At 55.0% G+C, this 13,982-nt stretch overlaps 2 protein-coding genes across 4 annotated transcripts; both read left to right on the top strand.

The window, feature by feature from the left end:
* Window positions 1-383: 383 nt before the first annotated feature.
* FOXC2 (forkhead box C2) lies at window positions 384-3,398 on the top strand. Its single transcript, XM_021537944.4, has one exon. The coding sequence runs from the start codon at window positions 970-972 to the stop codon at window positions 2,455-2,457; it is 1,488 nt and encodes a 495-aa protein (XP_021393619.2). The 5' UTR covers window positions 384-969; the 3' UTR covers window positions 2,458-3,398.
* Window positions 3,399-9,103: 5,705 nt separating this feature from the next.
* FOXL1 (forkhead box L1) lies at window positions 9,104-12,480 on the top strand. Of its 3 annotated transcripts, XM_085589912.1 has the most exons (3): window positions 9,104-9,240; window positions 10,375-10,539; window positions 10,655-12,480. In XM_085589912.1, the coding sequence occupies exons 2-3, from the start codon at window positions 10,379-10,381 to the stop codon at window positions 11,364-11,366; spliced, it is 873 nt and encodes a 290-aa protein (XP_085446038.1). In that variant the 5' UTR covers window positions 9,104-9,240; window positions 10,375-10,378; the 3' UTR covers window positions 11,367-12,480. The 3 variants fall into 3 exon arrangements, with proteins under 3 accessions (XP_085446038.1, XP_021393614.2, XP_085446039.1); XM_085589913.1 differs by lacking the exon at window positions 9,104-9,240 and having other exon boundaries at window positions 10,406-10,539; window positions 10,629-12,480; XM_021537939.4 differs by lacking the exon at window positions 9,104-9,240 and having other exon boundaries at window positions 10,392-12,480.
* The last annotated feature ends 1,502 nt before the right edge of the window (window positions 12,481-13,982 follow it).

Below are 13,982 nucleotides of genomic sequence, written 5' to 3'. Positions count from 1 at the left end.
GCCGCCTCTCCCGCCATCCCCATCAACCTGCCTGCGAGCAGCGCTTACAAAGCCCTCCGTTTGGCCCCGCGGGGCAGCGGGCGGGTCCCCGCGGCGGGCTCGGGGCTGGTTTTGGGGCTGGTTTTGGGGCCGGAGCCCCGCGGAGCCCCGCGGAGGGCGCGGAGGGCGCCCGGCCCGGCCCGGGAGCGCGCGGAGCCGCCCGCCAGCGCCGCCGCGTCCCGCGCTGCCATTGGCTGCGGCCGCGGCGTCCCGCGCTGCCATTGGCTGCGGCCGCGGCGTCCCGCGCTGCCATTGGCTGCGGCCGCGGCGCCGCGCGCTGCCATTGGCTGGCGGCCGCGGCGCGGGGCGGGGCCCGCGGGCAGTAAAAGCGCGGCGGCGGCGCGGGGCGAGTTTCGAAGCGGCGCGGCGCGGCCGGGAGGGAGCTCGGCGGCTCCCGCAGCCCTCCGGGGGCTCCGGAACGCTTCGGGCCGCTCTAGTGACAAGGACTGGGTTTTCCGCAAGGCTGCTGCTTCTTCTTTTTTTCTTTTTCAAATTTTTTTTAATTTTTTTTATTATTATTCTTCGGTTTTGCTTTGTTTTTTGCCTTTTTTTTTTTTTTTTTTTTTTTTTTTTTTAAATTCCCTTTTCCTGCGAGAACAGGCCGGGCCCCCCCACCCCGCCACCCCCCAGCCCAGCTCCGCGCAGCAGCTCCCGCCGCGGGCTGTAGGCGTGTGTACCAGAATCACAGTCATACAGAGGGAGGGAGAGGCCGCCAGAGACCACCCTGCCCCCGGCGACCCGGAGGATGCCGCTGCGGTGCCGCTGCTAGAGGACACGCTGGGATTTAGACCGGCTCCGAGACTCTCTCTCTCTTTCTCTCCCGCTCTCTCCCTCTCTCCCTTCTCCGCGGAGAGGTCCCGGACGGGGGTGAGACCCTTCCACCGTCCTCCTCTTCCTCCTCTCCTCCCCGGCCGCGGGAAGCCCCTCTCCATGATGCAGGCTCGCTACTCCGTCTCGGACCCCAACGCTTTGGGAGTGGTGCCGTATTTAAGCGAGCAGAACTACTACCGGGCTGCCGGGACGTACGGCGGCATGGGCAACCCCATGAGCGTCTATTCGGGCCACGCCGAGCAGTACGCGGCGGGCATGGGGCGCTCCTACGGCCCCTACCACCCGCACCAACCCACCGCCCCCAAGGACCTGGTGAAGCCACCTTACAGCTACATCGCCCTCATCACCATGGCCATCCAGAACGCCCCCGACAAGAAGATCACGCTCAATGGGATTTACCAGTTCATCATGGACCGCTTCCCTTTCTACCGAGAGAACAAGCAGGGCTGGCAGAACAGCATCCGCCACAACCTCTCGCTCAACGAGTGTTTCGTCAAGGTGCCCCGCGACGACAAGAAGCCGGGCAAAGGCAGCTACTGGACCCTGGACCCCGACTCCTACAACATGTTCGAGAACGGCAGCTTCCTGCGCCGCCGGAGACGCTTCAAGAAGAAGGACGTCTCCAAGGAGAAGGAGGAGGCCCGGGAACGGCTGCTGAAGGAGCAGCCCAAGCCCCCCGGGCTGCCCGGCGCCGACCTCCCCAAGGAAGCCTCCTCCTCCTCTTCCTCTTCCTCCGCCTCGGCGCCGGCCTCCGAGAAGAAGGTGGTGATCAAGAGCGAGACGGCGTCTCCCGAGCTGCCCGTGATCACCAAGGTGGAGACGCTGAGCCCGGCCAGCGGCGGGGCCCTGCGGGACAGCCCCCGCAGCGCCGCCTCGCCCCCCGCCGCCGCCGCCTCTCCGGACGCGGCGCTGCCCGAGCATCACCCGGCCGGTAACGGGCTGCCGGGCTTCAGCGTGGAGAGCATCATGACCCTGCGGACTTCCCCCGCGGGCGACCTGAGCCCGGTGAGTGCCGCCTCGGGCAGGACGGGCGGCGGGCTGGCGCTGGGCTACCCCGCGGGGCAACCCTCGGGCTACAGCGCGGCGTGCAGCCAGGCGCTGGACACTAGTGGGAGCTACCACTGCAGCATGCGGGCCATGAGCCTCTACAGCGGCGACAGGCCTGCCCACATGTGCGCTCCGCTGGAGGAAGGGCTGGCCGAGCATCCCACCGGCGCCCCGTCGCCGCTGGGCGCGCTGAGCCTGCCCGCGGGGCAGGACGGAGCGCTGGGTACCGGGCATCACCCCCACGGCGGCGGAGGCGGCGGCGGCGGCGGAGGGGCGGCGGCGGGGGGACAGCCCGCGGCTTCTTGGTACCTGAACCACGGCGCTGAGCTGAGCCACCTGCCCGGCCACGCTTTCGGCTCTCAGCAGCAGACTTTTCCCAACGTGCGGGAAATGTTCACGTCGCACCGGCTGGGGATGGAGAGCGCGGCGCTGAGCGAGCATCAGGTGAGCAGCAACTCCGCCTGTCAGATCCCCTACAGATCCGCGCCCTCCCTATATCGCCACGCCGCCCCTTACTCCTACGACTGCACTAAGTACTGAGTAGCCGCCACCCCCAGCTTAGCCCGTTAAAAAAAAAATTAAAATTATTATTAATAATAATTATATTAAAAAAAAAAATCGGGAGAAATAAACCCACGGCAATAAAAACAAATCCGACAGCTTCCCCGTGGACTTTGAGGCCACAGAGTTTGAAGATTCCCAAAAGCCCCGTTTTTTGGGCCTCCTTAAATTCCGGATAAGTACATTTTACTTAAAAGAAGGGGGGGAATCTCTTCATTTGAAAAAGAAAAGAAAAAAAAAAAAGCCAAACAAAAAAAAAAAAAAAAGCGAAAGAAAATAAAAAGGTTAAAAAAAATTATATATATATATGTCTATCTAAAAGTGGCAAATTTTATATGCTAAAGTATAGGGGGTCTCAGAAAAATAAGTTATGGACCAATATCGCAACGACCATTTATACGTTTTAAAAGGAAAAAAAAAGTTTATAAATATATATATAAATATATGTCCTGGGTATTTTTTGAGTTCTCTGTTGTGCTGTAAAAAATATGTGGATTTCTAATCAGGCTGATTTTCAGAGCCATTAATATAATATTTAAAGTTGAGTTCACTGGATTATTTTTGTCTCGCCCAACGGTTCCTAACTTCCAAATTAATGACAAGTGATTTCTTCTTCTTCTTCTTCTGTGTACAATTATGCAATAGATTTTCTTTCGTTTTAGAGCTGTTCTTTTTGCAAGACGAGGAAATAATTTATTTTTTGCTGGTGGATTTTTTTTTTTAAGGAGAAAAAAAATAGACAAAGTATCTGATACTTTTTTATTATTATTTACGACGTGTGATGTTTTGTATAATAGATTTCACCTTTACCATTCCTAAGGACTATTTGCTTTAACCTGCTTCAAAGTTCGTTTGTCTGATGTGGTCCTTATTGTTGTACTTACCTTAAAATAAATCCATGCTGGTTTTTTCTGCTCCAAGTCTGGCGCTTCTCTGTGTATAAATTGGGGTTTTTTTACAGGTTTTTTTTTTCTTCTTTCACGCAGAAAACGTGGCAGTGGTTGTTTTTAAAACAAAAATTGATTTTCCCTGAAGGTTTCTGAGGTTTCTTTCTTGGAGGAAAGGTTGAATTAACATGAAGAGCTGGAATTGTACAACTGGGAGGGAGGGAAAAAAGAAAACCACGGCGGGGCTGAGCCCCTCGTTCCTAAATCCCTGCCAGCGTGAAAATTCGGGATTTTTCCCAGGCCTGCGATGGGGAAACAGGAAAAGAGGAGGCGCAGGGAGGGGAATTTCTGCTCCTCTCGCCCCGTCCTTGCGCGGAGCCGCCTCTTTCCAGGGCAGAAAACAAAGCCCTCCAAAAAAAAAATATTCCATTTTCTTTATTTATTTGGTTTTCTTGAAAGGAACCCCGAGTGCCTGGCAGCGAGAGCGATCATTTCAAGGCGGCCTCGCTGCGGAGTCTTAGAAAGGTGGAAAGTTCACTCGAGAATCATTTCGGTTTTCAAATCCTCTCTCGGTGGAAGAATTGGCTGATTTTTAACTTTCTCTTCATTTATTAACGCTCCTGTCCGCAAGGCCGGCCGCTGCCAGATGTTTTCTGGCTTTTCCAAAATGATCCTTTAACCTGTTCGAGGGGCTTTAATCCGGGGCAAAACGCCGGATTTAGCAATCCTGGCAGCCTGGCAATGCCGCCAAAGCCTGGAGGGAATTTAGGAGGTGTTTGGGACTTTTCAAACGCAGCTCTCTGCTCCTTTCCCAGCTCTAAAATCACATCCACCCTCATTTCCAGCGGAAAAATCCCAACCGCGTCCCATCCCAGCGCCCGCAGCCCCTCAGTGCCCCTCAAAACCTTTTTTTTTGGGGGGGGGTTCGGGACTGGTTATACCCACATCAGGCTGTTGAAATCGATGATCTAAATTGGTTTTGACTGGTTAAATTTCGCCTGTGCTTGAAAGCTGGCAAAAAGCACCGAAACTCTCGATTTAAATGAGAAAAAAATGTCTGAACCTCACTTGATCTGTATTTTAAGGAACATTCTTGTAAAAGAACTCCCTGCCGTTTTTCCTGGCTCTCGGAGGGTGCTTTTTATTTAATTTTATATATTTTTTAATTTTTTATTCTTTTTAATGCTATAAATGTCAAAGTGACCTCTAAATAAGAGAAAATACAGAGTGTAAAGGATTAAAAAATAGGGAAATAAAGGGAGCAAAATGATGGAAAGAAAATAAATAAAAGGAAAAGCGGGGGGGGGGGGGGGGGGAATATGAATTGGGAAAGAATTCTTCCCTGCTCCAGATCGCCTTCCCGTGGGATTTTTTTCCTGCGTGCATCCCGGGGTCGCTGTGCCTCCTGTGGGTTTTCCCACACGCATCGAGAAATCCCGGGCTCGCTCCCACATCTTCCAGGCACTGGGAATTTGGGGACCCTTTTCCTCAGGCAGGGATGGGATGCGGGAGCCGGGGTCAGGGACACCCCCAGGGCTCTGCAAGCTCCCCCTGCGCTGCTGCTGGACAGTTCCTGGCATCCCCTTTCCCCAAAAATCTCCTTTTTTTTGGTGTTTCTGTCCCCTCCTGGTCCCTCTGCAGGGACCCTCCCGTCCCCTCTGCAGAGCTCCTGCGGGGGCTGCGAGCATCGCCCCTCTGCGTGTCCCTCCTGTCCCTGCTCCTGTCCCCTGGCACCCCAGCACCCCACGGGCAGCTTTTTTGGGTGGCTGGTGTCTCAAGAGAGCATTAAGGGGTGGGCTGGTGTCTCACAAGAACCTTTTGGGGTGGGCTGGTGTCACGGGAGAACATTTTGGGGTGGGCTGGTGTTCCAGGAGAGCATTAAGGGGTGGGCTGGTGTTGCAGGGAAGCGTTTTGGGGTGGGCTGGTGTCTCACAAGAGCCTTTTGGGGTGGGCTGGTGTCGCAGGGGAGCATTTTGAGATGGGCTGGTGTCGCAGGGGAACCGTTTAGAGTGGGCTGGTGTCACAGGAGAACATTTTGGGGTGGGTTGGTGTTCCAGGAGAGCATTAAGGGGTGGGCTGGTGTCTCAGGAGAGCCTTTTGGGGTGGGCTGGTGTCTCAAAAGAGCCTTTTGGGGTGGACTGGTGTCGCAGGGGAGCATTTTGAGATGGGCTGGTGTCGCAGGGGAACCGTTTAGAGTGGGCTGGTGTCTCACGAGAGCATTTTGGGGTGGGCTGGTGTCTCATGAGAGCATTTTGGGGTGGGCTGGTGCCGCAGGAGAGGCGAGAGGATCCTTCGGGGACTCTGTTGAAAAGCTGCCATAGGGAGCTCGGTCCGGCCATCGGAGTCTGTCGCGACAGGTGACTCCAGCCTGGCCGGAGCAGAGGGGAAGGAAGGAAGAAGTGAAGGAGGGAGGAAGGCCCGGGGTGACTTTTGAAGGCAGCCGTGACCAGATGTGGCTTGCAGCCCCCTGAAGGAGCAGCACGACCCCCCCACAGCCCAGGGGGCCAGCCTTGGCCCCGGAGGGCTGGCTGATGGTGCTGATGGTGCTGATGGTGCTGATGGTGCTGATGGTGCTGCGTGGCCAGCAGCCCCGGGCTGGGCTTAGGGTGGCTCCGGGAACAGGATAAGGACGATGGATGGGTTTCCTAAATTTTTTTTCTTGTATTACCATTCACCACTGAGTTTGCAAACCTGTCCGAAACCCCGAACAGTTTCGGTCTTGGGGAGAAGAGGCAGCGGTTTTCATCTCGTCCCCACAGCCCAGTCGAGGGAGCGTTTCCCTGGTGCTCCAGACCCCGGGTGAAAGCCATTCCCTTCAGGAGTGCCCCAGGCCTCCGCACAGCCCCGCACGAGCTCTCGTCCCTCCCAAACATCCCACCTTCCCTGGGCTCCGTGGGACGGCGCCGGCCGAGCGATTTTTGGGGCGGGCCACGAGCTCTTCTGTCATTTTCGAAGGGACTTCGCAGAAAATCCATAGCAGGGAGAGAAGGAAACACATCCCTGGTCCCGGAGCGAGCTGGCATCTGCGCAGCTCCCGCCGGGAGCTCATTCCTGAGGAGCCCGGCCGGGATGCAGCGGGAACGGGGAGCTCAAATTTACATTCGCGTTCCCCTCCAGGCCGGGATGCAGCAGGAGTGGGGAACACAGGTTTACATTCCTGTTCCCCTCCAGGCTGGGATGGAGAACATGGATTTATATTCCTGTTCCCCTCCAGTCTGGGGTGGAGAACACGGATTCACATTCCCATTCCCCTTCAGGCCGGGATGCAGCAGGAATGAGGAACACGGATTTATATTCCCTCTCCCCTCCAGTCTGGAATGGGGAACACGGATTCACATTCCTGCTCCCCTCCAGGCCGGGAATGGGGAGCTCTGATTCACATTCCCACTCTCCCTTAGGTTGGGATGCAGCAGAAATGGGGAACGCGGATTTACATTCCTTTTCCCTTCCAGTCTGGGATGGGGAACACAGGTTTACCTTCCTGCTCCCCTCCAGTCTGGGATGGGGAACACGGATTTACATTCCCGCTCTCCCTTAGGCCGGGATGCAGCAGGAATGGGGAGCTCAAATTCACATTCTCGCTCTCCCTTAGGTTGGGATGCAGCAGGAATGGAGAACACGGATTTATATTCCTGTTCCACTCCAGTCTGGAATGGGGAACACGGATTTATATTCCCGTTCCCCTCCAGTCTGGAATGGGGAACACGGATTTACATTCCCACTCCCCTCCAGTCTGGAATGGGGAACACGGATTTACATTCCCACTCCCCTCCAGTCTGGGATGGGGTCACACGGATTTACATTCCCGCTCCCCTCCAGGCCGGGATGCAGCAGGAGAGCACGGTTTGGTTTTTTTTTCCCTGTTCCCCACATCCTGGAGTGCTGCAGGAATGGGGAGCACTGATTTACACCCCCGTTTTCCCCGAGCAGGACTAAGGAGGGAGTGGGGATCACTGATGTACAGCTCTTCTTCCTCCCAAGATTGGGATGCAGAAGGACGGGTAAACTCTGATTTTTGGCTTGCTCCCCCCATCCCGGGTGGATCAGGAATGGGGATCACTCATGTACACCCCTTCTTCTCCATTTCCCAGGAAGGATCAGGATTAGGAATCACTGATTTGCGCCCCTTCTTCCCCCCAAGATTGGGATGCAGCAGGATTTGGAATCACTGATCTGCACCCTTTCTTCCCCCATTTCCCAGGAAGGATCAGGAATGGGGATCACTGATTCAAACACCTTTTTCTCCCGTTTCCCAGGATGGATCAGGAAAGGGGAGTTCAAATTCACACCCTTCTTTCCCCCAAAGACTGGGATGAAGCAGGATCGGGAATCACTGATTTGCACCCTTTCTTCCCCCTTTTCCCGGGAAGGACCAGGATTGGGAATCAGTGATCTGCACCCTTTCTTCCCCCTTTTCCCGGGAAGGATCAGGATTGGGAATCAGTGATCTGCACCCTTTCTTCCCCCTTTTCCCGGGAAGGATCAGGATTGGGAATCAGTGATCTGCACCCTTTCTTCCCCCTTTTCCCGGGAAGGATCAGGATTGGGAATCAGTGATCTGCACCCTTTCTTCCCCCGTTTCCTGGGAAGGACCAGGATTGGGAATCAGTGATCTGCACCCTTTCTTCCCCCATTTCCCGGGATGCAGCAGGAATGGGGAGAGCTCATTTACGCCCTGCTCCCTCCGGGGGCTCCGGGCGGGATCTCTCCTCGCCGCTGCTTTAAAAGGGGCTCGTCAGCTGGAGAGGAGGGGAAACCCATCCAGGAGCGCCTCCATCGCCGGCTCCGCGTTGTTTGTTTATCTTTTTTGGTTTTGTTTCTGTTGTTGTTTTGTTTGTTTGTTTGTTTGTTTTCTGTTTAGGAAAAGAGCGACGGTACCAACAACATCAAGGAGAACCCCCCTGTGTCGCTTCCCCGGCCCCCCCGCAGCCGTCGGAGCCTCTCGGGGGCCGATCCCGTGCGGATAACGCAGCTAAAGAGCTCCAGCGATGCCGCCGGCAGGAAAGGGATAACAGGGATAACACGCAGCACATGAGCAGGGAAGAAGGAACGCAGAGAAAAGCCGCATCCCCGCCTCCAAGGATTTCCCACCGCCAAGAGGGGAAAACAAGGGAGGAAGCAAGAATTTTCCTGGGGGAGGGAGCTCGGGGAGAGAGCGGGAGCCCTGTGACTGTCTCCTGCCGTACACGCGAGTATTTATTGTTCTACTAATCCGTGCCTGGAGTGTCTCAAGCAGCGGGGCACTCCCCGAGGTGGGGAGAGGAGGAGGGTGAGGGGGGAAGACCCTCGGCCGGCTGCTCTGAGGATGCTCCGGGCGCTCTGCTCCATCCCTCCCCGCCGAGGATGCTCCAGGGCCGGGGAGGCTCCCCGGGCGTGCTGCTCCTCAGTGTCGACAGGCGGGGAGCCCCCAAATCGCTCCTTTCACCTCTCTTTTTATTTATTTGGGGCTTTATTGCGCTTTTGGCAGGGCGGGCGGGTGCTGCGGCTCCCGGGGGCCGGTGGGGATGCGCAGGGCGCGGGAGGAGCGCGGAATTAGGGCGAGGGCGGTGTTAGAGGGGTGAGTTCCCCTCCCACGCGTGGGCCCGGCCAGTGAGAGGGGAGACCCCCACGCCCCCGCCCGAGGAGCCGCCTCCCTGCGCAGCCCGGCTGCGTTTCCCAGGCTCTCCTGGAGGTTTCAGGACCCAGCCGGGGCTCCGCAGCATCGCGCTGGGTTTTACCCCGGGGATGAGAATCCTTCTCTCGGCAGGGCAGCGACACTGGGCCAGAAACCCCACGGGTGAAGGGGAATTTGCAGGGAAATCCGAGGATGGCATCGCCAGGGCCGGGTGGTGCTGGGGGACACCCGGAGCTCGGTTTTTACCTCCTCCCCTGGCAGGTAAAAAATCTGAGCAGCCCCGTGGGAACTGCGTTGTTGGGATATTTCTCTTTGAAGGAGAATAGGATCCCCCTCAGGCCTCTTCTTCTCTCCCTCGGAGAAAAGATGCTCCACAGAACAGGGGGTCCCGCAGGTCTAAACCCGCGGGGGGACTGGGGACACAGGCGACACCTCCAGCTGTATCGGAATCCCTCGGGGCCTCGGATTAGAGCAGTTACGTCAGTAAATTAAAAATAATAATAATAAATCCGACAACAGAAAACACAGCCCCAAACCTGGACGTTTATACAGAAAAAGAGCATCACAAATTCCTAATGTAAGCACCGGCCAGCTGTGTGCACTTGTAAAGTTGTTATAATCCCCCTCCTTGTTATAAACAGGAAAGTACATAATATAAAGCAACAGGCCCGCATTCACAAATACTGACCCTCCTCCCCGGGCCTGCCAAATTCCCCTTTTGCTGCAGTCTCGGCCTGCACCGGGGGTCCCCTTCTGCCCGTCCCCGGGGGTCTCCTCGGGGTGCAAACCCGGGTCCCTGCAGCGGGATCCTCCACACCTGATCCCCTTCCCTTTCCCTTCCTCGCCATCGCAGCTCTGCCTCCTCCCCTCATCCACCCCTTTCTCTTCCTTTCTTCAATTTTTTTTTTTTTTTATTTTTGTGTTGCTGAATGCCCCGGTTTTGCTGCGGGGATCCCTGCCCGCTGCTCCCCAGCTCCAGCAGCGAACATCCTGCTCCGCTGTGTGTGCTTACAGCGTCAAAGGGTGGACGTGATATTTCAAACATCAGATCAGTGCGTTTATATATTGGGTGCCCGGAAATTTTTCCAAATAAACACAGCTTGATTCGACTTGGGTGGGCAGACTTATCAACAGACTAATTCTATAAACAAATGAAGGAATAACCCGGAGACCATTGGCTGGTACCAGCGAGACACGTGGAGAGAGCTCGGAGTTTTGTAGCAATGAAATTTTAATTAATGTGGGTGGGCTGAGAACACAAACGACTGTTTATCAGAGACAATTTATTTTCCAGCGCTAAGTCAACATATAATAGCAAACTTACAACAATTATTTAACTTTTTTTTTTTCCTCCCTCTTTTTTTTTTTTTTTTTTTTTTTTTTTTTTTTTTTAAGAGCTATGAAGCAGGGACAGAGGCAGAGCGAGCTCCTTCAGGCAGGGCTGGGAGCTGAGCTCGCACAAACAGCTCCCCAGTGGACTCGTCCCACGTTCCTGCCCTGCTCGGCTCCGAGGGGGAAGAAGCGGAGCTGCGAGCCCGCCGGCGATGAGCCACATCTACGGTAGCCACCTCTCCCCCCTGGGTAGCCCGTCCATGGTTTACCTGCCCGCCGCGCTCGGTTTCACCCCCGGGGGGGCGATGTCCCGGCAGGACCCCCCTCAGAAACCCCCTTACAGCTACATCGCCCTCATCGCCATGGCCATCAAAGAGGCTCCGGAGCAGAAGGTGACCCTGAGCGGCATCTACCAGTTCATCATGGACCGCTTCCCCTTCTACCACGACAACAAGCAGGGCTGGCAGAACAGCATCCGCCACAACCTCTCGCTCAACGACTGCTTCGTCAAGGTGCCCCGCGAGAAGGGCCGCCCGGGCAAGGGCAGCTACTGGACGCTGGACCCGCGCTGCCTCGACATGTTCGAGAACGGCAACTACCGCCGCAGGAAGAGGAAGCCCAAACCCGCGGCCGCTCCGCACGCCGAAGCTGCCGAGCGGCCGGGGCCGCCCGCTCGCCCCGCCGAGCCCAAGCGGGCCAAGGGCAGCGCGGGGCTGCCGCGGCCGGCCGGGGGCACCGCGGCTTCCCCCGGGGCAGGAGCGGCCCCGCTGCCCCCCGCCGCCGCCCCGCCGCACAAGAGCGCTCCCCGGGGCCGCAGCTTCAGCATCGAGAGCATCCTGGCGCAGGGGCTGCGGCCGCCGCCCGCCGGGCCGGCCGCCAAGGCGGGCCGGGCCAGCCCCGCCGGCTCGCTGCTGGCCAGCGGCTCCTTCGGGCCGGCCCTCAACGCCTCGCTCGTGCTCGACTCCCAGGTGCACGGCAGGCTTTATCACATCGGCATCCCCTTCCTCTCCTGCTTCCCTCTGCGCTTCTCCGAGGCGGTGTTTAATTTTCAGTAGCTGCCCCGTAATTAACGCGCCCCCTCCATCGCCACCACCCCGAGCGCTGCTCCGGGGGGCGCGATGGGAGGGAGAGATCGGACTCCGACCTCACCACGCGGGTAAAGACCTAAAAAAACCCCCAAAACCCAAAAAAAACACCCCCAAAGCGATGTTTTAAAGGTGACTCAGGATTTCAGGGCATTTTCAAGGCGCGTCTTGCTGCGGACCCTCTTTTGCGGGTGCCTCCCAGCCCCTGCCAGAGCGACTTTGGAAGGTAAAAGCGGCTTTGTTCTCCCGGGGGCGGCGGAGGGAGAGGCAGCACCGGGGGGATGCCCACGCTGGCCCCGAGCCCCGTGGGCTTTGCTCTGCACCTTTAGTTTCGCATCCCTCAGGTTCCTCAGACCAGGTTTCCCTCGGGCCCTTCAGGTCTCTGTTTTCTTCTTTTATTTTCCCTTTAAAAGCCAAGCCCCATCGCAGGGGGAGGAGGCTGAGTTTTGTTTTGCCATCAATACCCACAGGAATTAATAATACCCGTAATTTTGGCGTGAATACCTACAGGCACATCATAATTCCTGATATTCCCCACTGGCCCATTCCTCCCAGTGGCAGAACTCCTGGCAGAACTGAGCAATCCAGGCTCATCCTGAATATTCCTGCTTGCTTCGATCGTGTGGAACTGGTTTTCCTGCTCAGCACTGGTGCTTTGGAGTATCCCCACAGAGTTTCTGCTCACGGATGTGGCCAAAAAAAAAGGAGATGGATGAGCAAACACAGAGATTTGTCTTGTTCCATCTCTTACTGGGATTGGTTGCTTCTGACCAAAAAAAGACTGAGGCAGGGTTGTGGAGGCCAGGACAAATACCAGAATAAATAAAAAAAAAAAAAAAAAAAAAAAAAAAAAAAAAGAGGGACATCAACTATGTTTCTAAAAGTTTTCTTTTTTTTTTTTTTTTAAAAAAAAGAAGGAATCCTGACACATTGCAAGAAATCAGGAATATTTTGTATTTTTGTTTGCCATAAATAGAGGCTTTTTGTATATTCGTGGATAAATGCCCTTTTGGGGAAAAAATTATATTCTCAATTTTCATTATGGAACCAAACTTATATCCAATAAAGGTATTTTTGTTCAGGATTGTGGCTGGTGTGATGTGGAACATCCCCTGGCTTGTGCTGGAGGATGGAGGAGTGGGGCCTGCTGCAAATATCCTGGTGCTGACATGATGGGCCACAAAAAGATGGGAGAGGCTACAAACAGGCTCCTGGGAAATTGCCTGTTCCTTGAAATGGATGAAATCTTTCCTCAAATGATTGTTCCTCCTTTTCTTCCCCTTCTTTCATCCCACCCCATCTCAAAAGCAAAGCTTGCTCTTAAATGAGCACCTGGGTATTGCAAATGTGGGGTTTTCAGGTGAGTTTTGGTTCAGTTTCTGCAGAGGAAGGTTGGCATCAATTCTGTGATGTTTGGAGCAGGGTTGGTAATTTCAGCCCAATGCAAGGAGCTCGTGGGGAAGGACAGAAAAATCTCCAAAGCGTGAGAATTCTTATTTATCTTCCCCCCCCCAAAAAAAAAAAGGTGCTCATAGGCAAATCCCTAGATAGGCTGAGCTGGAGCTTCTCAATGTGACAAAAGAGAATAAAAAGTATATTTTACTTTTTAAAATCACATTTGCAAGATAGACTTTATTTTACTAAAATCCCTTCTTAGCTTCCTATTTCTGACAGCTGCTGTTTGAATATCTATTGAGGCCACTGTTTAAAGTTCTGCCAGTGAATTAGAAAATGAAGAAACACTCCCAAAAGGTTGTGAAGGTGTCCCAAAAGGTTGTGAAGGTGTCACTGCTCAGTCCCCACCACAATTCCCAGGGCTGGGTGAGTGCTGAGAGGGTTCAAGCTCCCCGTGTGCCACCCCTGGGTGGCATTAGGGACAGGTGCCAGCTGCAGAAGGTGTCCCCTGGCCAGGAGGTTCCATCCAGGCTGGCACTGACCTCACCGGCCCCTTTGGGGTCTGGGAGGGGACACCACCCACAGGAAGCTGCAGGGGGAGGAAAATGAGCCCAGCAGAGACCTCAGCCCCCCCTGCACCCCTGTGGGGGGATTTGGGCTCAGGGTGGGGTGGGAGGGTGATGCTGCCTCCCAGGATTTGTTTGGTGGGTCTCCATCAAGCCCTTCCCACAGGGAGGGACCCTGCACCCCTGGTGTCACGACAGGGGACACCATGCAAAGGTTTCACCCCCCAAAATTGGGTATTTATGCTGTCAGTCCCCGCTTTTAATCTGTGTCTTCAGCTCCTCTGTTTCCCTTTCTTCTAACTTGGCCTCTCAGCTGTGACCCTCAGTTGTGTCACCTCTCAGCTCCTATTCCAGCCCCCAAAATACCTTTTTGGACCTGCAAACACGGCTTTTATTCCTTTCCTACTCATACATGTGGAACCCCTCCCTGTCCAAGCCCTTTCTGCATAAGAGCAGTTTTTTAGTGAGGGAAAAAAGCGAGTCTCAGTTTAATACACGATGTATATTTTTATCACAGACACTTTTTTCTTTTTTTTTTTGGAAACCCAGCTTTTTCTATGCAGTGGGAATTTGTTTCTTTGCGAAGCTTTGCTTTGACATTTGATCTCATTTCTGTTTTGGTGGA

The sequence above is a fragment of the Lonchura striata genome, chromosome 11 (assembly GCF_050655825.1).
Source record: "Lonchura striata isolate lonStrDom1 chromosome 11, ASM5065582v1, whole genome shotgun sequence".
Classification (NCBI taxonomy): Eukaryota; Metazoa; Chordata; class Aves; order Passeriformes; family Estrildidae; genus Lonchura; species Lonchura striata.
The sequence above is the reverse complement of the archived record's forward strand: the minus strand, read 5'-3'. Positions and strand labels throughout refer to the sequence as shown.

Bases quoted from the DNA above. Each gene is read 5' to 3' on its own strand.
- FOXL1 (XM_085589912.1), top strand. From the start codon at position 10,379: ATGAAGCAGGGACAGAGGCAGAGCGAGCTCCTTCAGGCAGGGCTGGGA. The intron at 10,540-10,654 runs GTAGCCACCTCT...ACCCCCTTACAG, and splicing joins GGCGATGAGCCACATCTACG to CTACATCGCCCTCATCGCCA.
- FOXC2 (XM_021537944.4), top strand. From the start codon at position 970: ATGATGCAGGCTCGCTACTCCGTCTCGGACCCCAACGCTTTGGGAGTG.